Here is a 27,326-nt window from a genome sequence, read left to right on the forward strand (position 1 = left end):
ATACAACCTTTGCGGAGATTTCGTCAGCCGTCACTTAGCCCTCGCCGGCCGAGGGGGGGGGGGGTGCCGCCCCCCCCCCATAGGGTTTTTTCGTGATAGCTCCGAACACGCTGGCGATAGAAAGCTGAAACTTGGCATACCTGACCTTTGATCCAAGCCGCATCTTTTGACATCAACCGCATTTTTTGGTCAGGTCAGGTCACTGACCTATGACGTCATAAGTGAACCTCTGCACGGTCTTCAGATGTCGCAACTTCGCAACGCCCTCACTGCCAGAGGAAATGTCACAGGGAAATGAAACTTGCAGGATCTAGTATCCATTATGAGTCTCACAACTTGTATATCTCGGATTTTTCCTAAAGGTCATATGAGGTCAGGTCATTTCCGTGACCTAACCATTATAAGTCAATGGGGAAAAATTCAAACTGCTATTCTGGCGCCGGGAACGATCTCCAACTATCTCAAGCACACAGAATCGTGATTTGATGCACTCCTTGCAAGGTTAGATGCGTCACTTTTGCAATGTTGACCTTCCGTGACGTCATTTATGACGTCATCAAGGTCATATTAGTTTTTCGTCAATAACTCCCGATCAAATTGAGCTAGCGAGTCGGGAAAGCCACCAATGGACTCAGGAAGACCTGCCGAATCGAATGATATGCGACATGACCTCTTTCGACCAACTTCGTGACCTGGGGGTGCTGACCTGACCTTGACCTAAGGTCAACACCCTAAGTTGACCTGACCCGAACAAAAAGTATATCATTCGACGCGCCTGATCAAGGCGAACACGATGCTGCCAAAATCGCGGCTCTGCGGCCGTTTTTTGCGAAGTTATTCACCAAAAACTGAACCGTACCCTGGGGCACTTGACCTGACCTCAGAGGTCACCGGTTGACCTAGGACCTTAAAATCGGGTACCAATCTCTGCGTCTCGTAACGGCGCACACGCTCGTTTTTTCCGCGACGCGCTAGCTCCACCAGGGGCGAAACGGCGAGGGGGGGGTGTTGTGCCCTCGGGGTGGGGGAGGTTTGGACAAACCTGCGTCCGCCTCACTTGCGGTTTATTCCCCCACACACACAACAGAAAAACACATGGCACTATCTCGGCCAAGGTCAAGAACGGAAGCGCTCTAGAGGTGACTCGACACCTCTTCGTCCTTACGACCCAAAACAGTTGGCAATCATAAAGAGAGGGGGTGAACAGGTTATGCGAAATAAAGGATCGAAACTGAACAAAGCCATTTCGAACCAAACATATTACTAACTAAGTGTCGATCGTAATATAAAATCATAATCACCGCAACGACCAACACTATCAACAAAGGCGTAAAACTCAAACGATAATTGCGCGTCCGCGCCAATCGGCTGCGCGGTCAGCGCCACTAAATTAGTTCTCGCCACAACACCACCCCTCTCTTTAATGGGAAACACTCCCGCTTCTTAAGCCTCCCACTATCCGCGGAAACCATTACACTCACAGCTATCAAACGTAACTTACGATGATAGCCCAATCCTAAACGCTACTCGCCCGGAGTGAACCGATCTGGGCCTCTGCGACCCCGCCTGCTACGGCGGGGCCCTGGCTCACCCGCCGGGGCGGTACACTTTGGGGTTGGACAGCGGCTGTGAGCAGGACTTCTGAGTGCCGAGGAGCGGGTGCGCACTGGCGTGGGGCGGGGCTCAGGAACTGGATAAGCACCACCGCCGGGACCACCCCGCGGCGCGGCCGCGTCCTCACCTTCTGGCCGGCCGGGCACCAAGCGTCTAGCGTGGACACGCTCGCCGCTGGTGAGCCGGTAACTTACCGGGCCAGTCCTCCGGCTGATCTGCACGGCCCTCTGGCCCTCCACACGTCCACTCACCGGCTGTCGGACCCGAACCCAGTCGCCGACGCGCCAGCGCGGGGCGCCGGTCGACCCCCGGTCATATCTGGCTTTGTAGGCCGCCTGATACTTTTCGTGTCGCGCACGAAGCTCACCGCCGGTGTCCGGCGAGGAAACCTCACCTGGCACGACGTCCAGCAACGTCCGTGCCTCCCGCCCCCGCATCAGCCGGAACGGCGTCTCTCCCGTACCTGCGTGCGGGGTAGCCCGGTACTCAGTGAGGAACCGCCTCAAGTACTCCGAGCGCGGCTCCCGGGCCAGCCGGGCCGACTGGATGGCGTCTTTTACCGTCCGATTCAGACGCTCCACCATGCCGCAGGACTGCGGAGAGTATGGTGAGCTGAAAGTCTGCTTGACCCCCAGTCGGGTCAAAAAATTACGGAGTTGGGCAGACCGGAACGCTGGACCGTTGTCGGAGACCAGCTCCAACGGCAACCCCTCGCGGCTGAACACCGCCTCCAGGAAGCTGATTATAGACGCCGCCGTCGCGTCCCGACACAGCGCCACCTCTGGCCACCTGCTGAACATGTCGCACAAGACGATGCCGTACCGCTCGTGCTGGGGCCCCTGCATGGGCCCAATCACATCGATCATGAGGCGCTGCCACGGACCGTCCGGAAGAGGAATCGGCTGGAGAGGGGGCCGCTCCTGCCGCACGTGGCCGTCATGCTGCGTGCACACCTCACAGCTCCGCAGGAGGTCACGTACCTCCTTGTCCAGCCGCGGCCACCAGAACTGCGCGCGCAGGCGCTGCTTGGTCCTTGTCTCACCTTGGTGACCCTCGTGGGCGTTCCTCAGGACGCGCTCACGCAGCGCCGCCGGCACAACCAGTCGCTCGCCGCGGAAAAGCAGCGGTCCGAGCTGGGACAGTTCGTCTCTCACCTGGTAAAAACCAGTCGCCCGAGGATCGACATCCCTCTGGCGAGGCCACCGTCCGGCGAGGTACCCCCGGATCACGTCCAGACACTCGTCTGACGCCGAGGCGTCCCGCAGCTCCTCCTCCGTGACTGCTGCTGCTAACGACAGAGCCGCGATCTGGATAGAATCATCATCAGGCCACCAGGTCTCGGCGACCGGCAGACGGGACAGGCCGTCCGCCACTCCGTTCCGCTCCGACCTGACGTACTCGACGTCGAACGCAAACTCCAGCAGCCGGGCCTCCCACCTCGCGACTCGCCGGCCGACGCGGTTGGAGCCCTTGACACCGAAAATGGTGCAGAGAGCTTGGTGATCGGTTCGGAGGGTGAATCGCCGACCCCACAGGTAGTGGCGAAACTTCTCGACGGCCCATACACATGCCAGCGCCTCCTTCTCCACTACCGAGTAGTTGCGTTCGGCCGCCGAGAAAGACTTCGAGGCGTACGCAATGACCCTGGGCTGACCCGAGGCGTCCATTTGCGTCACGCACGCACCGCAGCCGACGTCACTGGCGTCAGTGGAGAGCACCGTTCGTAGCTCCGTGCTGAACATGCACAGTGCTGGTGCTTCGCTTATCGCGTCCTTGACGCGGCGGACCGCGCTGGACAGCGCCGCCGTCCACTCGAACTGGTCCGCCCGGAGCGCGGCCCTCAGCGGCTCTACTGCGTCCGAGAACCGCGGCAGAAACCGCGCATGGTACCCTACGGCACCGAGGAATGCGCGCAGGCTCTTTTCGTCCCGCGGCTCGGCCGCCTCCAATAACGGCCTGATCCGCTCCCGGTCGATGCGGACACCAGCTGACGAGACCAGATATCCCAGAAAGGAGAGCTCGCTCTGATTCGTCACGCTCTTGGGCCAGTTGACCCGCACCTTGTGGGCATCGAAACGCCGCAGCACTTCCCTCAGACGGGCGTCGTGCTCGGCCTGGGACGGCGCGTGGACCAGGATGTCGTCCAGGTATACCTCCACGCCTGGCACCCCCTCCAGCATGGACGCCATCACTCTCTGGAAGCACGGCCCGGCGCTCGCGAGGCCGAAGTTGACGCGCCGGAACCGGTAGAGTCCCTGATGACTTATAAAAGTCGTTAGGTCTCTGCTGTCAGGATGGAGCTCCAGCTGGTGATATGCATCCTTTAAGTCCAGCCTGGAAAAGACCTGAGACCCACTCAGGCGGTCAAGGACATCTTCGATCCTGGGGAGCGGGTAGCCATCCGTAATCACAGCTTTGTTGACCCGCCTCATGTCTACACACAGGCGGATGGACCTATCCCGCTTCCTTCCCACCACAAGAGGAGAGACCCAGGTAGATGCACTGACCTTCTCAATTATCCCTTGCTCCTCCAGCTCCTTGAGCCTGGCACTCACCTCGTCCAGCACTGCCAAGGGCAGCCTCCGCAGGGGCTGGCGCACTGGCGCCACCCCTGGGTCGATGGTCACCCGGTGTTGGTAGCCCAGGATGGCTGGCTGCTCTCCTGACGGAGAAACAGGTCCAGTCGGAGAGGCAGGTCCGGACGGTGAGGCAGGTTGACCGGCGTGAGGGCTGGCAGGTTCGGCTGGCCCGACGGGCGAAGGGACTGGGCTGGCATGACAGGACGGGTCTGTGGACACAGAGCATACACTGTCACCAATGATGCACACTTTGAACAGTTTCATCATGTCCAGGCCCATCAGAGCACGACCATGCGGCACAACATACACAGTTACATCATGACACTCCCCCCTGCATGACACATTTACACTTTTTACCCCTAACACATCTAACACACTCCCCCCATATGAGCACAGGCGCTCTGCTGCTGGCTCAAGGGCCCCAGGTGCCAGGTGTCTGGGGAGGAGGGACACTGGGGAGCCAGAGTCTACCGTGAACACGACCTCCCTCCCCTCCACCTGGGCTGTCAGAGTCATTGGTGATGCCCCGATTGCCAGCACTTGAACACTGGACACCACTCGCTTCTGGACACAGTGCTGGGCAAAGTGATTCACTTTCCCACATTTGGAGCACTTCACATTGACAGCAGGGCAACACTGGTCCCCTCGCCTGTGTCCAGCACGCCCGCACCCCCAGCACAGGCTACTGCTACTCCCTGCCGGCCTCTGCTGCTGAGGCTGTTGCTGATGAGTGGAGACCCGACCAGCAGCACGGGTCCTGGCCCCACCACGCTGAGGCCGCCGACGCTGCTGCTGCTGCTGCTGGACAGCCTGAACAGGGACTGGAGCAGCTGGTGTCTCCATCACCCGAGCCTCACGTTCAGCCGACTCAAGTGTGTCACTGATGGTGAGGGTGCGCTCCAAAGTCAGGTCAGAGCCCTCCATAAGAAGTCGCTGTCGCAACTTGGAAGAGTTAGTACGCTCGATGACCTGGTCCCTTATGAACTCGTCGGTTCTGTCACCATATTCACAGGAGCTGGCCAGCTGGCGCAGTATCGACACCCACTGCTGGACTGTTTCCTCAGTTTGCTGCACCCGGCTCCTGAAACGGTAACGCTCCACACACACGTTCTGGCGAGGAGCGAACTGGGCCTCCAGGCGCCGCCTGGTGAAGGCGTACTGGTCCTCGCCTTCCTGCTTGACAGCAGCTGGGAGGGACTCGAAAATTCGCTGCCCCTCCGCCCCCAGGCACGTGAGAAGGATGGCCTCCTTGCGCGCAGCTGAAAATGAGCCGCCGCCCACGGCCACCAGGAAGTTATCGAACATCCTTATCCACCGCGGCCAGGCCGTACCGGGCTCGGCGCCGGCCGCCGGCAAAAACGGCGCAGGGGCCACCGAAAAATCCATGGCCGACAGTTATCACGGCCGCGTAAAAACTTACGCCTCGTCGCCACTTGTTGTGCCCTCGGGGTGGGGGAGGTTTGGACAAACCTGCGTCCGCCTCACTTGCGGTTTATTCCCCCACACACACAACAGAAAAACACATGGCACTATCTCGGCCAAGGTCAAGAACGGAAGCGCTCTAGAGGTGACTCGACACCTCTTCGTCCTTACGACCCAAAACAGTTGGCAATCATAAAGAGAGGGGGTGAACAGGTTATGCGAAATAAAGGATCGAAACTGAACAAAGCCATTTCGAACCAAACATATTACTAACTAAGTGTCGATCGTAATATAAAATCATAATCACCGCAACGACCAACACTATCAACAAAGGCGTAAAACTCAAACGATAATTGCGCGTCCGCGCCAATCGGCTGCGCGGTCAGCGCCACTAAATTAGTTCTCGCCACAACAGGGGGGTCGTACCCGCCCCCCACCCCCTCGGCCGGCGCGTATGTAGAAAACCAATAGGTCCGGCGAGGGTTAGGCCAGCTCATTATCCTTCTCCTTTGTTCTTCTCCCCTCAACTGACTGAAGCCTCCATAACTCCCGAATTCGGCAACCACGGCATATCAATCTCTGCTCCCTCTACAGGCATTTGAATGCCCCTGCTCGGTGAGCATCCGTTTGTCGCCGTCTGGCACTGCAACCTTTTGACCAGTGGTCAGGGAAATGGTCAGGTCAGTGGTCAAGCCGTCAGTGGTCACCACTCAGTCAGTGACGCCAGCGCATCAATCTCTCACTGTCTGACAGTCAGGCGGCGCGCCGCGCGGCGGCAGCCGGCGCTGCTGAAGCGCCGCAGCGCGGCAGTGCGGCGCCGTGCGCGTCAGGGTCGCGCGGCGGGAAGGGTCCTCCTGTCGATCTGTCCGCGATAGGCTCGCCACCCGCGCCGTCCGCACAGCACCTGGCTCATTGGACGCCGACGAAATGCAAAACTGCCCTTTGTGGGACGCGTCTGAGCCCCCGGGAGGTAGAGGGTTGAAAAGTGAGTGGTTTGTTTCCCTCTCAGCGGGACGGGAGACGTCACTGATGAAATGTCACCGGTAGATGACGGTGAGTGGGAGATAAGAAAACAAAGCATGGTCCTCAGACGGATTGGAATGTTGAGCGTTCCGAGGCTCTCTGAAGATTTCAAATGATAGTAAGTGAACCGCCGTCCTACCGGTTACCCGTGGTGCCCTCAAAATATCAAATGCCCTCCATTTGAAATTTCGCAGCACTGCATGACCTACCTCATTTAGTGATGACCTAAGCGATTGTTTATCCATTTCCTTCAAAACTTGGGAATACAACCCTCAAATAGATTATAGGTTGATCTCCATACTGCCGCCCCTGTTACCAGGACACAGCAATGAACGCATCCAGCAGGTTTCATCGCTTCATGATACCTACCATATCTAGATGTGAAATGTGACGGGCACACCCAGGAAACCACGCTCGCCACTGCCAGACCGTAAATATCAACAAACGCTCATATCTCTTGGCTCTGACGGATGAGCATTCAGTAACGGTTCGGATGGTCGGAACTCGGAAGAGCAAAAGACCGTCGTGAGGTCCGTATTCGGCCGGCCAGAGCCACCGGGCCCAGTGCTGACACCTGGCGGGCAGAGGTAGGGACACCTGCTGGGGTAATTTGAAGGGCCTATCAGTGCTTTTCCCGAGACGCTAGCGGTTCCTGCGCTAGTCGTGACTCGAGAGAGGCTAGGTCAGCTCAGTTCAATAATCAAGGTTCAACTGGACCCCTGTCTGGTTATCGGTTGTTGGCTCAGGAGATTGTTCATCAGCTAGGAGGACGGTGCGACGACACTTGCCACCACCGGTACCACCCTATTCCGGCCTTCTTTAGCTGTCCTCAGTTCTCACGTAAAGTTTAACTAGCTGGCCCGAAAAGAAGGGACTCATTCGTGATTTGAGTCTCATGACTTGCTTTATAGTAAAAGCAGCAGTTTTTTTCGCAGTTTGTTTTAATTCCGGCAAAGCGACTTCTGCGTTCATATGATGATATATCTTCGCCTCACCCTATGCTCCCAAACGCATTGTTTCGTCTTACCTATTGGCTCTCGCATTCCATCGACTCAAGAACGGCTCAATGGACTTCCAATGGAAACTATTCGCTGCATACCTGACTTTACTCAGATTTATTGAACCGACCAATAATGTACGAGTGAGGATTGAATGGTATTTCAGACAAAATGAGTTGTCAGAACGAAAGCAATGGATTTAGAGAAAAAGGAGTGAAAGAAGTGGTTGAACCATTGCAAATCTTTCTGGAAGACTATCAACTGAGTGTAATTGAGCTTAAATTCCTACGAAGCGATTGGGTTAAGCATAACTATCTACTTAAAGTTATCTACTTAAAGTTAGTTCAATGAAATATAAGCATCTCATAATGTTTTTCTACACACAAGTCTTCGTACGTTGTTGCCTCGATTGTTTTTTCGTTACATCAAAAACTTCAAGACCTTCAAAAAAAAAAACAAAAAAAACAATGCCCTGTCCGACAGAAGCACTAGGCACTGCAGCCTGGAATTTGCAGCATGAACGAGTTTAGATTGGCGACACTTGAAAAAATCAACAAATGAATTGTGATTTGTGCAAATAAAAAATAAACAAATAATTTATGAAAGGCAAGGATGGAGAAAGTAAAAAAAAAAACGCACATGTGAAGTAAAGCGGTCTAAACTTATAGGTAGTTTTACATGGAAGGCAGCGACACGATACTTCTCAGTTCTCATCCATCAACTCTTAAGAAAATGTAATTGAATTGTAATTGAATTGAAAATGTAATTGTAATTGAATTGACGTCCTTACACTAGCGGATCCAGCAAGGCGGTCTTGCATGCACCCTGCGTGGTCATGCTCATAGGTACCCCCAAAAAAACTTTTCCAAATTAAAAAAAAAACAAATCAGATTTCGATTCCCTAAGTTACAAGCTTTCCCTCATTAGAGTTGTTTAATTTTCGTTTTATTGTTGAAAAACCGCAAATTGTTGTCGATTTCGGGCGCAACGGAGGAGGAGGGGGGCATTTGCCCCAACTGCCCCCCCCCCCATCCTCCAGTAGTAGCTTAAGGCTCACGTTTACAGCTAAACATTTCCGCTAATGTGTTCAGCATTCGTCATGACTTATATTATGTTTGGCTATAACAGGTGAACTTTTTAAAATGTTAGCGCCATTAGCTGGTAGCAGCGTTTGCCGAACAACTCAGAAGACATAACCATGTTGCGCTTATGCACTTAGGACAGTCGATGTGTGCACTTATTCGTGATCGGAAACACCAGACCGTTATGGTCGTTTCACGCTCCAAGGCTTTGAAACTGCTCAATAGTATGCTCATTCAGCAGTTGCACCTGAAAGCAGTGCCGACGCACGTTTATAGGCCATGTCATAAATAGCAGTGACAATGGCAGTTACCTATGGGTCATCATTTCGAACAACTTCGGCCATTGGAGCCAAATAGTTTGACATTCAGTGTGCGCTGGGACTGATTCCCGTCGCATTGTGTTGTGCCGCCTGCCATGGTGATGCCATCAGGCAGGCAGACGGACGTTTAGGAACTGCTCGGGTCGTTCAGTCGTCAGCAGCAGCACCCTCCAGTCGTCGATGTCATGTCCGGAAGCTCCGGAGGCCGTTTTTGGCGCCTTCACCAGCTGCTGAACATGTCGCAACCCCTGCTGACCATGCCGCTGCCACAGCTGTTGTTGGTGCTGCTGCTGACAACCAGTGTTACCGTCCAGTTCACAGTTCATGTGGACATTGAAGCTGACAATGACGTCAACCGCTACCGCTTGCCGAAGGAAGAGAGTCAGATGCTAAGAACCGGTAAGATCACCCTGCCCGTCGAGGCGTACCTCTTCGACGACATCACTCTCTCCCGAGAGAATGTCCACTTCATCAGGAAGCTGACAGGCGTCAGAGCATGCGAATGCCGTCACCACTGTCTGGCCGACCCGACTTGCATGCTGTACGTGCACGAGAGGGAGGGAGACATGTGCTCGCTTCATGACTTCCTAATGCCTGAGGAGCCAGCGAATGCTTCAACAGAGGGGCGCACTGTCGGCCGGCGTCGCGGCATCAGCTGGCTAGGTGCTCCTTGCTCCAACAACGCCTCTTGTTCTCTCTTGACTCGTAACGCCGAGTGCGGCGCCGACGGTGAGTGTGTCTGCAGTCTTCCAGGCTGGACGGCAGCGCACAAGACTCTCTGTCGGCCCGACGGCTACTGGAAGACGAGCGGTCCGCTGAACGACACACAGCTTCTGGACGAGGTGGAGGCCGCTGCGGAGATCGGGTGTGCTTACTCTTGTCGGCGATCGAGCGATTGTTGGGCGTACAGCTACAGCGAATCGTCACTCCGCTGTCGCAGGTTCGCTGCTGGAGTGCTGACCGACCAGGAACAGGATGTCGGCACCATCTATGCCGTGTGGGTGTTCGGCCGAAAGTACGGAGCGCCGCCCGAGGGCTACGAAACCGTGTCCGGTCGGTTTTTCCGCTTGTCGCAACTCGTCACCGGCGATCAAGCAGCGGAGGCGTGTCTGGACATCGACGGCGTCCCTTATCCTGGTGACGATCCTCAGCTCATGACTGCGGTGGACCACCATTTCCAGTATTCGCCATATTGGGTCGGACTGAGCGACCAGCTGACTGAGGGTCGATTCGAGGCAGCAGATGGGGTCCAGCGCAGGATTTATTGGGCCAACGGCCAGCCAGACAACAGCAGTGAGGGCGACATCCAAGACTGTGTCTCCTTCTCCCACCTCGATAAAAGTCTGCATAACGAGGCCTGCTACTCCGAGCATCCGATGCTCTGCGAGTACATCGGGCCTAACCTGCTGACGTCCCCTCCGAGCCCGCCCCAAGAGGACCCCGCCCGCCAGCTGACCTGGTGGACGTTCGATCTGCAGGAAATTCTTCAGGTCAGCCGACTGCTCTACCTGGCTGGCAACATGACGGAACGTCTTCAACTGACCGAGGTTTGGATCGGACACCACGCTCATGCAGTGAAAGACTCATCTTCAACGCTCTGCTTCAGGCGTCAGGGCGCAATGGCTGCTGAAGGCTTCTCCCTCAGACTGGCCTGCGAGGAGCCACGTGCCGGGCGGTACCTTCACGTGGGCCAGCGACCAGGTGGAGATCCCCTCTGGAAGAGATTGGCCATCTATGGCAACTGAGCCGACGCATAGTTAAGGCGGCCTCAGCGGTGGGGGAAAATATGGTCTGGCACGCTGCTCATAGATCCATGAAGCATGCAGCTGGTAGAAACTCTTCGGGAGCTTCGAGTTGCGCCGCAAAGCATCCATCAGGCACTTTGTAGTTGACTTAAGCATTTTATTCGAGTTGTAATAGAATTTGCTTGAAACATCACGCAGTTATCTCCACATAATAGTTTTTACCATAGATAATATGAATCATGTTACTAACATGAATCATGTTATTATAACATGATTCATGTTATCCATGCTTTTACACATGATGCAAGCGACAGATTGTGACATATCGTCTAATGGTAATCGTGCATGACTGACTTTCTGTGCTCACCAAATGATTCGTCTACTGGACTATGGATTGAGGGTCGCTCCAGCTCAGAGGCTGTTGTTCAGCTTTGCAGTCGCTAAGAAGGCTGGACAAATTTCACGTCAACAGTAATTTGCTATAACTGCTCTATCAATCCACAGAATAATCGAGAGGAAGTACGATCGAAAAGGAAAAGAACTGTTGCCGTCCCAAAGCGACAAACAATGCACATCTCACTTCCTGATCTTACCCCTTGATGTACAAGTTCACGGGCAGACCGTGTATCACCGACGGAATAGTTGAATGGGGTTTCGTTTTTAACACCCAAATAAGATTGCAACAAGGCATGATATTCAATTAACGGTAGCAAATAACGTAAGACGTTAACGTAAGGTTATATGTGTCGCTGGGAAGAGAGAGAGAGGGCGGTCCTGGTCACCTGATATAATGGGTGACGGCTCAGAAAAAAAAAATCCAGAAGTAATTACAATAGATCATATGTAGAGTGATGCACGTCACACTTTCGTTGACGCCCGAGCGCATAATTCATCGTACATTAGCACGTTTGTAGTAAAGAGCCAGTAGTCTACGAATATAGGTATTAAAAAAAAAAACAATTAGAAATGAATAAGCGGACCGGTTTCGTCTCTCAGACTTCTTCAGCGCTTTTTCAGAAACGTATAACAAGAAAACTAGCACAGTGACAATCGTTTGAAATAAAATTGGATTCAGTAAGAAATAATAGGCATTGCTGAGCAAGGATACCTACTACCTAAAAACACACACAATCTACCATCATATTTCAGTGGTTACTGGTTATGCTCTTACACCAAACACGTTTTGTGGAGAGTATAGCGTTCCATATAGCGAACAAGGCTCACTCACTTATTCTCCAATGGCTGTACCATTATTGACAGCTATGAAGCCAGCGTTTTTATTTCTTGCACTTGGATTATCAAATGGTATAAGGCTTATCAAATAATTTGAGGTAAGTATTCAAATTTCAATCACATACTTGTGCCACGCAATATTTATCGTAAAATGGCACCAGCACGCTAAAGGCCTAGTACTCAATTGTTTGGCATGAACCGTCACATAGCGTCCCTGCATTCCTAGCCATCAATGTATTTTCATTTATTATTTTGCTCGATATATTATTATTATGCTATTATGTTCGGTGTAATATCCAAGGATAATCGAATGTGGTTGCGATATTTAAGTAATCAAAATGGGTGTTGGGTGATAAAATAACGCTATTGAGCCCCAACTCTCATTACCTTTCCCACAACTTTTGTTCATCAATCTTCTAAAAAATTTTGGTCGAGCTGTATGTCCTCCGATGCCATCTCGTCGTTTCGCTTTTAAAATTGAAATTAATCTAGCTGAATAAAAGGTGTTTGTTGTATACTGTTGCCAGACGAAGGGAATCGTGCCAACTTTTAAAGTTCCATGTCAGGCGGTGACCTTTGAGGTTATATCAAGTAGGCGGCGGAACGGGGAGGGCACCAGGGCACCGTGCCCCCTTTGATTTGGGCATTTCAACATTAGCCCTATGGGCGTTGCATGGAAAGAATGGGACCAAAAGTCGGCAGTGCCCCCCCCCCCCTGAAGGTGTTCCGCCGCTACTGATATCAAGGACCTAAATTCGGGATTCAGTTTTGTTTAACCCTCGCCCTGGCAGGGCATTTTTCATAACACGGCCTGGCAGGGGGGGGGGGGTCGAAGCGACCCCCCCTCGCGATTGGCTCCTATGGCACCTAGAAACACCAAATTTGGAAGGTAGGTGGGCCCCCTGGAGTTCTCGCCCCTGTGCAAATTTTTTTTGCTCTAGGTCAATATTTAGGGGGGTTTTGGGGCATAGGCGGCGGAACGATTTGAGACAAGGGGGGGCACCATGGCTCAAGGAGCCAAACCTAGGGTACCCCCAAATCCTGTTTTCTCATCGGATTTAGGCCACTTATTTTTCGTCACAGCCCTGACACGATGATTTTTTATTTTATTATTTTTTTTTTTTTACTAAACGAAAATGGCAGTTCACCCCCGTATGCAGGGGTGTACCTAATTTTATATCTCTTTGTGGGGGCACACTGAAAAAACAAAATGAGAATGGTTACGGATTGGGTTTCATGTGAAACCACAAGGTGGTCTATATAGTGAAATGGTGCTTGCTTGACCTCATTTATTAGGGCTGTCCGAGTCTCCTGTTTGACAAGCCTGATAGTTGGTCTCGTTTTGAACAGCGTTTGAAGCATCATGGGTGCGACTCTTTTTAGGACTAACCGTGAGAATGTTTGCCGGTCTCATCTCATATCCTGCGTCGGTGTGAGGCAGCGTGGTGGTTTCAGATAAGTGCAGTCTCTGGACTTGTTTACATACAGCGCATTGTCAGGCGCCATTTGCAAATTGTGTGCGTTGGTGTGCGCTGCGCTTGGAGTTATATTGTTATAAGTAGAGACATTCTTTAGCCTTATATAAAATATTGTGCATGATAACAGAGGAAACAACACACTTGCTCATCAGTCATGATCAGAAATCTTTTAATCTTTCGCTACAGTAAGATTTCGTTGAAATCAAGATTGGAAGGGGAGATGTCATAGTGACTTCGGCTTCTGAAGAAGGTAACGATCTTCCCGACCTCTACAAATTGAAGAACCAAGAGACAGTGGCGGCCGAGGAATTTCGCTCTCTAGGAGAAGACGTTTCGCACAACCGCGCGTTCACCACGGTGTAGCGGCGGCCGGGGTGAGTGACGAGTGTTCTTTGGTTGGGGACTGCAGCGCGGCACGACGCGACTGCTTTCGCCGCGCCCATTGCAACTGCATGAACTAGCTTTGTGTTTGGGAGGGCTTGGGCCTTTTGTGCCCAAGCCCTTTTTTTGGGTCGGCAGCGCGTGGCACGACGGGACTGCCAATTGTCTCCGCATATATGCTACTGCACTGAAATTTGTGTTTGAGAGGGCCTGGGCCTGTGTCGACCGGGCCGGCAGCGCGCGGCACGACGCGACTAATACGAGACTAATACATTTTGAGAAGAAAACATGGTTGTATTTTGGGCGGCAATATGGCCGCGCGGCAGGGCGGGGCTGCGCGGCCACATTCGAGGGTCCAGAAAGAAGGCTCGTAACGAGAATGGCTTGAGTTCTTCTATGAGACCATTTTCTGGTCTAATCCAATGGTGGCTGATGTTGAGACAGTCCAGCGGTATTATCGTAAACCAGAACGTGGTTTCATCCAGCTCAGAGTTTCAAAAGAGAACACACTTTGAGCATTTTGGAGACCAGTTTTGTTTCTCCGTGAGACCACTGAATGGTTTCGCGATACCGGTTGCTAAGCTCTCTAAAAGGGTTTCAGAAAGACCGCGCAGAATGGCTCAAAAAGTGTGGTCTGATTTGAATAGGGGAAAAAAGACCGCTTTCTGGTCTCTGAGACCAAAATTTGGCTGACTTTTTTTCAGTGCATATGCACCCACAATCCTGAATTATGCCCCCACAATGATGAAAAAGCACCCACAAGTCTTTTACAAGGCTGCAAGCGTCCTTTCGAAAGCACGGTGCCCTTCGCATGCTCTAACGGTGTCCTCCTGACCGTCTCGCGTTCATGGAAAGCGTTTTTAATCACTCGGCGCCCTTCTGGGAGAATGGCGCACTTTTGACAGCACCGCGCCATTCTCATGGTCTAACGGCGCCCTCCTGACCGCCTCGCGTCCTTAGGTCTCTGTTCACCGTGCATCCCTCGACTATTCGGCGCCCTTCTGGCCTCTCAGCGCCCCTGAACCACATATAGCGTTTTCAATCATTCGGCACCCTTTTACGAGAATGGCGCCCTTTTCATGATCTCAAGGCGCCCTCGTAACCATCTGGCGCCCCCACGTCCCCACCAACGTAGCACTACTGACTGTGCGGCGCCCTTCTGGCCTCTTAGCGCCCCTGGACCACATAGCGTTTTCAATCACTCGGCGCCCTCCTAAGAGAATGGCGCCCTTTTCATCGTCTCACGGCGCCCTCGTAAGTCGTAACCGTCTGGCGCCTCCACATTTGGTGCCCCTCCTACTGGATAGCGCCTCTCTACATATTTTTTACGTCCTTCCGGACTTCCGGTCAGTTTCCACTTTTAAGCGTGTATTTGCTTAGTCAGACACGTCACTTGAAGCGCCATTCGGCTAGCAATGTTATCAAATTCGGTGTTAATTTAGGCTCCCACATAAAGAATATCTATCGCGCCCCAAAACGGCCTGGCGCCGGGCGCCCCTACAGCTGGGCACCCACAATCATTTTAGGAAAATTACACCCCTGCCCGTATGTGTGGTTAACTTTAAGCTGATCCTCAAGTACTCAAGTACTGAAGTCCTCTCCGTGGCCGAGTGGATAAAAGCGCCGGAATTCGACGCCTAGCCGGAAGTGAGAGCCCGGTTCAAGCCCCGGTGCGGGCGGCCACATTTAGCTCCTACGTGTAATGGCGTGCGTGTCTGTGGCAGGGGCCGCACAGAAGCCAGGTAACGTGAGTGAGCGGAGGGGACCGTGTCCAATCGTGAGGGCACGTTAAACGTTCGGACAAAATTCTGCCATACAACTGGCATTGCGCGATCGGGTGGTGGGGTCAGGGTCAGCACAACAAGCTATGCTTAGTGCAGACTCTGATTCCTCAAATCCGCCCATTCAGCCATTCGGACTAAATTTTAAAAAAGTACCTATGTGTTTGTCTCTTCCTTATTGTCGTTTGATAAATTCCATTTATCCTACATGTATAATTCCCAAGAAGCCATCGCAATACTAATCAGTGGCGAATCCCAGGGTGGAGGTCACATGGGTCATGACTTAGGGCCTGGGGTCACCACATGCCTGCCAGGAGCACCACAGGCCTGACAGCCGACAGGGGCACCACAGGCCCGCCAGGGGTGCCAAAGGCCTAGCAGGGGCACCACGGGCCTGTCAGTGGCACCACAGGCCTGTCAGGAGCACCATCGGCCTAGCAAAAGCACTACAGGTCTTCCCGAGGCACCACAGACCTGCCAGGGGCACCAGAGGCCTGTCAGGGACACTATCGGCTTCGCAGGGGAACCACCGGCTTCGCAAGGGCACCATGGGCCTGTCAAGGGCACCACAAGCCTGTCGTTGGCAATTTAGGATTGTCAGAGGCACCACAAACCTGTCAAGGGCACCTGCGTTGTAACAGGGGCACCACAAACCTGCCAAGGCCCAGGGACACCACAGGCCTAGCAAGGACACCACAGGCCTGTCAGGGGCACCACGGGCCTGTCAGGGCCCATGGGCACCTAAGTCATGTCAGGGCCCACCGTAGGCTTGTCAGGGGGCAGGGTAGGTAGGTACCACAGTCTTCCCAGGGGCACCAGCGGCTTAGCAGGGGCACCAGTCATCACATGACTAACCAAAAATAAAGAAAAAAACTGAAAATAGGCCGGCACCACCAAAATAAAGTGGCCGAAATCCGTTGAGGTTTTAATTTTGGGCATAGGTAGGGGCACCACTTCGATTCATGACCCTCTCCTTGGAGTTTTCCCGAATCCGCCCCTGGTACTAATACATCAAATTTAAGGGGGGCACCTTGCTATTGGTGCCCCCCTTGCAGAATTCAAGGGGGGGCACGGTGCCCCGGTGCCCCCCCCCGTTCCGCCGCCTATGTTTTGGGGGGTATAAATGTAAAAATTTCGCTAAAAACAGGTCAAAAGTTTTTCGCTTATAACTTTTGATCTAATTAAGATAGAGCAAAAATAAAAGCACCAGTGAACTCAGCACGTCAAGGCGCGTCGAATGATATACTTTTTAGCTTGCTTAAGTGTACTTAAAGTTTTTCTTAAATTTTAAGTAAACTTAAATTAATAAATTAAGTTAACCCGGCACCGCCTGGGCTATTTCCGTACCCACATCAGCCTGGGGGGGGGGTCGGATCCGACCCCCCCCCCTGTTATCTCGAGAACCAATGGTCGTATCGAGCCCCGCGAGGCGGCGTTCGAAAGGTCTCTACGACACCTTCCCAAAGCACTCTTAAGATTTTAAGATTGAGGTCAACTTTCGGGTCAAGGTCAGGTCAAAAGTCAAATTCTGGGGTTTTGCATGATTAGGCTTACGGACAGCGGAATCGACAGCTGCTGCTCGAAACTCACCAAAAATGACCTCAAAGGCCTAGTGAAGGTACCATGTGCGTATAGGGGTCATACTAAGTACGGGTCAAGGTCAGGTCAGGTCACGAAAGGTCACGGTTTTCACTTTCTGCTACATGGGCGTGCGACACATGTTTTATGGCTTATTTTTCACGCCGAATCCGATGGTAATGGTTATATGTGACCCCAAGTCACTGTGCTTGGTGATAAGTGTGCATTGAAAGCATAAAAAGTCGTTTATACCATACATAACTAAGAGAGGGCTAAGAAAAAAGGTCAATTTTTCAACTTTTTATTTTTGACATAAAAATACACTTTTCTAGACGAGCTTTGTCCCAGGAATCTAGTGGTGCCATTTGTTTTGACATGCGATGTTCAGAAGTGCCTCTAATTCACGAAAATGCTTATGACGTCACCATGCCCTATGCATATTGGAGCTATTTTTTACAATTTGGGGGTCAAAAATCAAGATAGAAAGTTGAAATTTGGGACATCTAATGTTCTAATAGAGCTCTATAACATATATTCCGTTTTTTTTGGAAATTCTCAAAATTTTGGATTTTATGAGCTGTTTTCCCAAAAATATAACTTTTTGAATTTTTAGGGGTAAAAAACGCATTTTATGGAAAATCCGAGATAGCCGTTTTAAAGAACTCGTTGAGCTGCATCTATTCATGTCATTAATTTGCAATATGCTTTAAACCCTGATTTTTGGCGATTTTTTAAACATTTACCACTTTTTGACTGAAAACGCCATGTAGTTACATCACTAAAATCGATATATCTAAAAAAAAATTAAAAAAAGATTCTTCAAAATTGCACAGGAGACGTCAAATTGATGGGGGAGAAGGTATGCCAAGTTTCAAGTCGATAGCGTCAGCGGTTCATAAGTTATTCAAGAAAAACGGAGGGGGGGGGGGTCGGATCCGACCCCCCCCCAGGCGGTCGCGGGTTAAAGTTAACCAAATTGCATCATATCGCATATCATGCGATTCGGCTGATCACCAGGAACACAATGATACCATTTTTTAAGCTCTAGCGTCATTATGTGCCAAGTTATTGGCAAAAACGTCATTTGACCTCAGTTGACCTCATTTGACCTGACCCATGGATAAGTACACCAAACAAAGAAGCACCAAGTGACCTGCTGTTAAGTACTGTGGTTTCAAAGCACCAAAGTGATAGAACGAAGCGGATATCTCCAGTATTTTCCGAATTTAGTATCTTCCCATAGGCCTAACATTACGACGTAATGACCTCTAACTGACCTCAGGTTAGTGACCTCAAAAAACCCGAACTATATGTTATACAACTCGGTGACCTTAGCACATCCTGAAAGTTTGAAGGAAATCAGTGCAAAACTGTGAGTTGGACAGGTGCAAAAAGAAAATTGAAATTTGACCATGACCTTGTACCGGTTTTTCTGACCTGGTGACCTGACCCAAGGTCACCCGGACCTGAAATTTTTCAGGTCATATGTAAAAAGGTTGCTCCATAGGCTGTGCCAAATTTGGCGGCGCTGCGCGCCGCCGTTTTTACGCTATCTTTGAAAAACCTTAGGGGGGGTCGCATCGACCCCCCCCCACCTGCCAGGGCGAGGGTTAAAAAGGAAAATGGTCACAGAACAGCACGTTTGCTAGTATCGTACTCGTGTCATATTCAATCGCGTCCTTCGTCGACTGATCTACTTTTTATGGGAAATACGTTTATTTGGACGAAGTTCAAGGCTGATGGCTAAATCGACGTTAGTCAAATCACAGTGTTGATATGAGAGGTCGTGGGTAACATGGTTAACTTTGTATTCAATGGTTTTAATAGAAATTATAATGCCAACTTTTATGACATATCCTAGAAGTTGATTTCGAAATCAAATATTTTCCCTTCCAATGTTGTGCTTAATGATGGCGACACTGTTTTTAATGAAAAACACGGAACAAATAGTGAATGGACGCGTTTCGATTATTAAATCTTCATCAGCATGACATAATCACAGACAAAACAAGATATAGCACACAAACATTCGAGCTCGTCACAGTGCCATCGTCTTGATTTAAAAAAAATTCTTGCATATGACATATTCACTACTAATCCACCTGTAGGAGAATATCCACCAGGAGAAATGGCCTTTACTTTTCATTGATTATGATCATTCAATTTCTAAGATGTTCAAAAGGTGCCTCGGTAAAACTTTTCCAGCGCTGCCTTGTGCCAAGTCTCACTGTGGTTATTTTTGGAGGCACGCTATTATTAAATGCTCACCCTCCCCCACCCCTCTTCAGTCAATGACTTTCGGCAAGCTTTCGGCTGGCATTTACGTTATGCGCAGGTCAGCAACCCAATATATATTATGCAGATAAGCAGGACAGATAAGGAACTACTATTTCAATAAGATGGAACAAAATACTTATATTTCACTGTCAGGGCATCGTAAACGAATATCTATTGGTAGAGCTGAAAGATCTCCATACGTTACATGCGCGAGCGTTCAAACGTCTACGTATGGTCAGAATGGAAGACCCGGAAGACCTATGCAAGCAACTGCGCAAGACAGTCGGAGAGTGAAGCTTATAAAATAACCCACGCCGAAGAGGAATGGAAATGCAATGGAAACGTTGGAAAAGTCGCAGACAAGTCATGTGCGTTTTCGAAAACACCAGTCAAGCCGGCCTTGGTCAAGTCATTAGCTTGATGCCGTCTGCATAATTTAATGTTTTGCGGTGTGTGACGAGTGTTGCCATTGAAATGAGGTAGGCAGGTTGAAACAAGCCAGGGTAATGCTTATACCCATTTTGACGCAATCTGTTTAGTTAAAGTGCGGTATCATGGAGCATTCTTATTTTTCGGCTCTTGTTACTGATACAAATGCTAAAAAGGAAGACCAAGATGACCCTTATTCTAAAACAGGAGCATTTCAACACCTTCAGAAACGCTGGGAAAGCAAGGTTGAGACAAGAGGCGCATTGGCTGAAACATTTCGTTGCAGTAAGTACTTGGACATTGTAACAACTATCAATTGATTTATGCATTTCACCACACGCTGATTGCTAAGGTCCCGGAAAAAGAATTAGATTTTAGGATAATTGTAAGATCTTTATTCCATCAACATTAGGTAAATATATATTACAACTGCCTATAATATATTTTTACTAGATTTTAAAGTCACTTGCGATCACGAGATGAACGTTATTGAAGTTAATATCGTTATCAACTCTAGTGGAATTTGACATAAGGAAAATATCAATAATATTAAATTGCTTTGAGCAAAAAACGTGCAAGCTACCAATTACCTTCGAAACAGGTACGATAGAAAGTGTATGTTTTTTTTTTTTTTACAGAATATGCTGCCTTAGAAAATAAGGACAACCCAAAACCTGTAATATTTACGTCAATATTTTGTACACTTTTCAGAGGACGACAATGTACATCCCAACCAAGATCTTAACGAACAGGAGAGTGACTTATTTCTGGGAGAGTATGTCACAGACGATACTATCAAGTAAGTAGCAATATTAGTACCTTTTGATATTTCAAATCACGATATCATTCGATATCGTGGTTTCTTGAACTGTTTTTTGTTTTGTATCCCGATATCAAGTTTTGTTGATTGTTGACTAAAATTTTGAAATTTTCGCCACCAGCTCTCTTTGAATTTAATTGGCTGTCAAGCAAAAACCTATGTGAGCTGGTAGCCATGTAATAACTGTTCGAGCACATATTCACCACCTAACACACTAATGAAATATCATCCACGAACGTCATGACATTTTCAAGTTATGATGTTGACAGATATGCTACGAAACAGTGTGCAGTTTGGTGTTTGCTGTTGTGATGTGGTGCCGTACGTAGCAGCCCATGCCAAATATAAACATTTGGCGTTGGCTGATAAGAATAATGATAATGCGTGATGTAAGTACGCTTTATGCCAGCCATATGTAATATGATTCCACCACTCCTACCACCAGATACTTCCCGGAGAGTTCGTTCCGTCCGAAGCTTCAGATGGCCTACCAAGTACCTCCCGGTTCGTGTCCGAGGCGGGTGGCCGTCGAGAGGCGTCGCCGTCAGTTTCTCTCACAGGACATCGGCCAGCTTCTGCAGGAGGCTGGCGTCGACACCGACCTGCTCACCCCGGACCTGAACTCGCCGACCGACCCGTGCGCCGAGCGGCCGCCGCCGCCCCGCATCCTGCCAACAGTGACTCCTCTGGAGGAGGTGAGAGAAGGAGGTCGTGGGATGGTTTGGTGAGGGGAGAGGCGCTGATGAAAAGGACACTGGGGTGGCAAACGAAACGGGTAGGAAGTTGAGGAGGTTGAAAGTAGATGAATTATGAATGAGGCAAAAGCAATAAGAATGTAAGCCACCACATACATGCTTTTTGCAGTTAAGGGTAGGAGAAAGATACTGCCGGGGCTTATGAGGCGCGTCAAGAATGAACCTGTGTAGGAGGGAAAATGAGGCTTTTAAAAGGTGAGTTTTAGAAAAGCAAGGGAGAAATGACGAGGAATAGAGAGGGAGAGAAAAAAGCAGGGAGAATAAGAGAGAGGTGGAGAGAGAGAGAGAGAGAGAGAGAGAGAGAGAGAGAGAGAGAGAGAGAGAGAGAGAGAGAGAGAGAGAGAGAGAGAGAGATTGGAGTGCAGAGTGGAGTTACAGACGTAACCCTTGAGTTCGAAGTCTGTGAGCATGAGAACTTGAACATGCAAACCACTTAATGCCGTGTTCACAGGTGATGGCTGGGATGCTTGCTGATGGTGGAGTGGAAGAGGAAGAAGACATGTACATATCAGACGAGGAAGAAGAGGAAGAGGAAGAGTACTACAGTGGTGAAGAACTGCCCGAGTTCGGAAGCGACGAGGAAGATGAATCCAACGTTGGCAGTGTGAAGCGACAGTCCATGTATGTTCCCAGACGGGGTAGTCGAAGAAAGTCGCATCGGAAGTCCGTGAAACCACCTACCGGACAGGCCGAAAAAGAAAAGGAGGAAGAAGAAGAAGGGGCTGGTGTCGCCGACGAAAGGGAAGGCTCAGCAAAGAGCAAGAGCTCCGACAGCAAGGAAGGTTCAGTTAAGAGCAAAAGTGATAGTAAAGGTAGTTCTGGTGGAAGCAAGCGATCAAGCAAAGAAGGCTCAAGTCAGAGTGGTAGCAAACAAGGCTCCGCCAAGAGCTCTGGCTCTAGCAGAGATGGGTCCGCGAAGGACAAGATCAAGGACGGTAAGTCAGCGAGCCGTGAGGGCTCCGCAAAAAGCAAGCATTCCAGTTCATCAGGATCGGCGAAAAGTAAGCATTCTGGATCAGGAGGCTCGGCTAAGAGCAAAGGGAGTAAGAGTTCTGGCGAGGGATCAAGTGGTCGAGGATCTGCAGACAAGGAGGCATTGGCCTCAGACGAAACTGGTGAGAAAGAAGGAAAGGGTCGCACCAGGGGAAAGTCTATTCTGAAGAAGAGAAAAGAGTCGCATGGCTCCTCCCTCATCCGTAGAGCCCCAACTCCGAAACGATTCTCGGTTGGCAAGAATTTGGCCATCGAGGTGTACACGATGACCAGGGACGATCCACTGCGCAAGTCACTTGCTGTTGAGGAGCTCGGCAAGGAACATCCAAAACCTCCATCGGCCGGTCCCGAAGAGCAGTCCGAGAGAGCCGAGCTAAGTCCGGCCCTCGACGAAGGCGTTGTAGAAAACTTAAGCGACATCAGTGAAAGCGATATCGACAGCCTGGAGGAGTTTCTTGGACTGCGACGGATGCAGGCGCTAGACCTGGAGCCGGACGCCAACGCTCGCACGGCACGCACACTGCCTCTGCATTGGTTCGACGACACCTCCTTCGACGACAGGCTGCCAGAGGAGTGGCTGACCATCGCTGTCGAGAACGGCTTCCAGCACCCCGTGCCGGTCATGGCGTTCCTGCCGAAGGAGAAACAGTCGCGTCGACTCTCTATGGTCGTCGACCCGCTGTCCAAGGCGCTGACGGCTCGACACATCATCTTCACCCTATCATCGGGACCGCACGTCTGGACACCGGCGGCAGTCATCGGCTACCACCCGGCGCGAGCTCTCTACATGCTGCGACGCATCGACGTCCGCGAGTACTTCCTGCTGCCGCGCATCTACGTCATGTTCTGCGCGGAGGACCCAGCCAGGTTTTGTGAGCGCGTCCAGGCCGCTGTCCGTCTGCGTCAGATCATGCAGGACCTGCTGCGGTATCACCTCTACGTGGACTGCATGCCCACCTCCTTCCTGGGTCAGCTCAACATCGAACAGGTAGGTGGAATGTGTCTTGCTCTTTTAGCCGTATGATGCTAAAAAGGAGTGTTATGTCACTTTTTGGTAGTCATAGGCGCGGGAGCCGGGGGGGGGGGCAGTGGGGGCAGCTTGCCCCCCCCCCCCCAACTCTGGGGCCGTGGGGGCGGTGTCCCTACAGCTTTGAGACGGATTACCACACTTTTTTTGCAAATGTTTTCTTTTTTGTTGGAAAAGACGAGGGGTGAAAAATAAGTGGCCTAAAACCGGTAAGAAAACTAGATTTGGGGGTACCCTAGGTTGATCTCTATTATGGTGTGCCCCCAGTCGGAAAGTAGTTCCCGCGCCCCTGTTGGCAGTTTCTATAACGGTAGGTAATGGATTTACATGAAATTTAATTAAAGATTGTTAGTAATCTTCTTAGTTGTTAATCTTTTATCTTACAGCCTGACCGTTGCGTAAATTCATTTTTATCTGGGTGGAATATAGGTAATGGTCGATATTCAGCGATCGGCGATGGGCATTTTTTGCAAATGCAAGAACATGATTAGCTCTAAATGTATTCATGACATAATTAACATTCAACTGAAAGTGTACAATTTTCTGCGCCCTAAGCAGGGTCATGAACTGTAATCTGTCAGAGGCAGTGGTGCGTGTCAACCATTTTATTGTACCTACCTACGTTCTTACGCTTCCACGTTAAGTTCAAATTTGTTGGTCCCGTTGCAACAGCTGGTGGCGTCAGAAAGATGAAATATATACATAATGCTTCGATTGTTCTGGTCATAACAAATGAAAAATCTTCCGAACCTACCAATGGCGCCACAGGCGGTGAGTAATGGGTTAGCAAAATCTAGTAAAACTAAACGATTCCTTTTTGGTTGCTATTTTTACAACGCGTTATCAGATTTTTTCTCAAACCCGAAGATGCGCCTTTACAGGTTTACTTCAAATGATACTAATCAATATTTTTGTTTTCAAAATGGTAAGGACGTAATCAATTTAATGCCTTAACCCTATTCCTGGCGGGGGGGGCCTCAGGAGCCCCCCCCCCTGAGGTTTTTTGGTTATTTCTCCCAAACGCGTTGAGCTAGGAAGCTCAAATTTTCTGACTTTTCCTAAAAGGCTTCTCCGCAACATGTCTGAAAATTTTGAGTTGATCTGACCTCAGGTCAGGTCACCAGAGGCGGTTTGGTGACCCTACCTCAGAAAAGTTTGCAATCACGCCAGAGCTAGAGTTTTTGACCGATCAATTTCTTCTCTTCAGGGTTTAGTTAGGGTACCAGTATGTGCCATTTGTATATCTCGGAATTTTGATATCGGTGACCTAAGGTCAGGTCAATTTCGCGACCTCCCCATTATAAGTCAATGGGGGAAAATCAACTCCCTGTTTTTACCACTAAAACGGGTCGGAATGGCCCCATATACCATACATGACTTCATATACGATCAACCTTCACTACCTTGAGGTCTGTTTTGCTGTTGGGCAGCTGTGAGGTCATGTGACGTCATCAAAGGTCACCAAAGGTTTTTGGCCAATAACTCCGTACAGGAACAAGATACAGACGCGTGGATGGTCTCATTGTGTTCAGCTCGTCAAGACGCATCGAATGATATACATGATGACCTCGAGGTCACGTGACCTGAGGTCAACCTTTGACCTTGACCTTTCGAGGTCAACATATATATCATTCGATGCGGATTGACGAGAGGATCACGATGATGCCCTTAGTTTGTTCCTATCTTGACTAATTCGAAAGTTATTCGAAAAAAAACTCTCTCCATATCTAGTGCCGCCATTTTGACTTTTTCGACCCCTGTGACGTCATCTTTGACCTGACCTGAAAATGACCTTTGTAAAAATTGTAGATCTTGGCCGTGCGTATCCGATGCCGTTTACCGCTTGTCGCTATCTTGCTTCGTTCTCGAGATCTCAGGGGGGGGTCCGAATCGGCCCCCCCGCCAGTTTCTTGTCCCGGCGGAGCCCGCCAGGAATAGGGTTAACCCTCACTGGCCGAGGAGGGGCGGGGGCGGGTGCCGCCGCCCTAATTGTTTTTTTCGCGATAGCTCCAAACACGCTGGCGATAGAGAGTTGAAGCTTGGCATACCTGACCTTTGATTCAAGCTCAGGTCAGGTCACTGACCTATGACGTCATAAGTGAACCTCTGCACGGTCTTCAGATATCGCAACTTCGCAACGCACTCGCTGTCAGATGAGCTTTCACAGGGAAATGAAACTTGTAGGATTCATTACGAGTCTCACAACTTGTACATCTCGGATTTTTCCTTAACCCGCGCCCCGCTGGGGGGGGGGGGGGCAGAATCTGCCCCCCCCCCTCCCGTTTTCCGCCAATAACTTCTAAATGCGTTACGCCAGCGACGTCAAACTTTCAGTACTTTATCACACATCAATTTGACACGTGCCCTGAAAATTTGAGCGAAATCCATTGGAAATTTTTTGAGAAATTGACGTTTTAGTCACGTCATGTTCGCCATTTTCGGCTCAAAAACGGCAAAATTTCAAACGCCGCTTACATTTTCATTTTTAAAGGAATCAAGACGTTACAAAAAGGTTATACGTTATTCTACTTTGTCTATCAAATGGCTATCTCGTTTTTTTAAAGTTTGGATTTTGGCCCAAATTATTTAAAAAAAAACTGACTTTTTGGGAAAATAATTATTAAATCCAAAATTGTGAGTGTATCGAAAAAAAAAACGAAATATATGTCAGAAAAGTGGTCTATGTGCACTTACATACTAATTTTTAGAAGAGTTGGTTCAAAAATGTGGGAGTTATTCAAAATTTTATGACGTCACGACACACAAAATTTTTGAAAAATGACTTTTTTGGAAGTTCTAGACCTCGCACGGAAAGAAAAAATACTTAACCTGACCTTGACCTGACCTCGACCTGGACTTCATCCAGAGGTGGTCCATATCACTTATTGAGTGTGCCTATTGAATTCTATGAGTAAAATGACCCATAAAACATGTGTCGCACATGCCCTTTTCTATATTTTGTTTTTGGTGACCTGACCTGACCTGACCTGACCTTGACCTTGACCTTTGAATGACATTGTATGCAACGAATATTGTCTTGGTAGTCTAAGAGCACGTTTTGGGCAATCAGTCTCAGTCCATTCTTCGGCAACTACGGTGCAAGGCCGATACTGTAGAAACTTGCATTTTGTACCCTTGACCTGACCTTGACCTGACCTCTGACCTACTTAATAGAGCACTTCATGGGCCGGATAAATCCGTTATCCACGGATAAATCCGCGGACCGGATAGGATTGGATTCTAAATTTGTTAAAAAAGAACGGATATGGGCGGGCCGGATTTGGGAATTGAAGGTTGAACCCGGATCAAAACGGATCAAAATTTTAACATTCAACATTGAAGTTAAAAATTAGCCTAATGTGTTAAGCGGCAGCAGAGGTTTGATTAAAGTAATAGGCATCATTTTATGACACTCACTTGTCACAAGACTTGTATGGCTGTCTGGTCCCTTAGATTGAATTTGTTAGTCCAGTTTTGGGTGAAACCAGTTATTGGTGAAACGGATTATTACGGATATTTTTTGGAAGTTTGGCTGCAATACGGGCCATGGGTGGGCCGGATTCTGATATTCAAAGAAAGGCGGATAATGGGCGGATCTGGATATGACTTGCCGGATATGGGCCGGGCCGGATCCTAAAAAGCCTATCCGTGAAGTGCTCTACTACTTAAGCAAAAAAATTGGGCTCTTAAGATCCGCCTTGTTGAGAGCTTTCGATTGCCGTTTTTCCCGTTTTACTACGATCATCGGTTCGGAAGTTAGACAGGGGGGCAGCATCTGCCCCCCCCCCCCC

General features: G+C 50.0%; 2 protein-coding genes across 3 annotated transcripts in view; one reads left to right on the plus strand and one right to left on the minus strand.

The window, feature by feature from the left end:
• Window positions 1–1,047: 1,047 nt before the first annotated feature.
• Window positions 1,048–6,023, minus strand: LOC122393821 (uncharacterized protein K02A2.6-like). 2 transcript variants are annotated; one of them, XM_043390220.1, is made up of 2 exons: window positions 5,664–6,023; window positions 1,048–4,402 (listed from the first exon to the last, which is right to left on the minus strand). In XM_043390220.1, exon 2 carries the CDS (start codon window positions 4,044–4,046, stop codon window positions 1,524–1,526), a length of 2,523 nt encoding a protein of 840 aa, XP_043246155.1. In that variant the 5' UTR covers window positions 4,047–4,402; window positions 5,664–6,023; the 3' UTR covers window positions 1,048–1,523. The 2 variants fall into 2 exon arrangements, with proteins under 2 accessions (XP_043246155.1, XP_043246157.1); XM_043390222.1 differs by having other exon boundaries at window positions 5,614–6,023.
• A 13,769-nt stretch (window positions 6,024–19,792) lies between these two features.
• Window positions 19,793–27,326, plus strand: part of LOC122393823 (dynein axonemal heavy chain 1-like) — a 33,141-nt gene continuing 25,607 nt past the window's right edge. Inside the window, exons 1-4 of the mRNA XM_043390224.1 lie at window positions 19,793–20,225; window positions 20,652–20,739; window positions 21,206–21,455; window positions 21,967–23,496. Of these exons, the coding sequence (XP_043246159.1) occupies window positions 20,066–20,225; window positions 20,652–20,739; window positions 21,206–21,455; window positions 21,967–23,496 (2,028 nt within the window). The 5' untranslated portion in view covers window positions 19,793–20,065. The remainder of the gene's footprint in view (window positions 20,226–20,651; window positions 20,740–21,205; window positions 21,456–21,966; window positions 23,497–27,326) is intronic.

The sequence above is a fragment of the Amphibalanus amphitrite genome, unplaced genomic scaffold (assembly GCF_019059575.1).
Source record: "Amphibalanus amphitrite isolate SeventyFive unplaced genomic scaffold, NRLGWU_Aamphi_draft 000555F_arrow, whole genome shotgun sequence".
In the NCBI taxonomy this organism is placed as follows: Eukaryota; Metazoa; Arthropoda; class Thecostraca; order Balanomorpha; family Balanidae; genus Amphibalanus; species Amphibalanus amphitrite.

Bases quoted from the DNA above. Each gene is read 5' to 3' on its own strand.
- LOC122393821 (XM_043390220.1), bottom strand. From the start codon at position 4,046: ATGAGGCGGGTCAACAAAGCTGTGATTACGGATGGCTACCCGCTCCCC.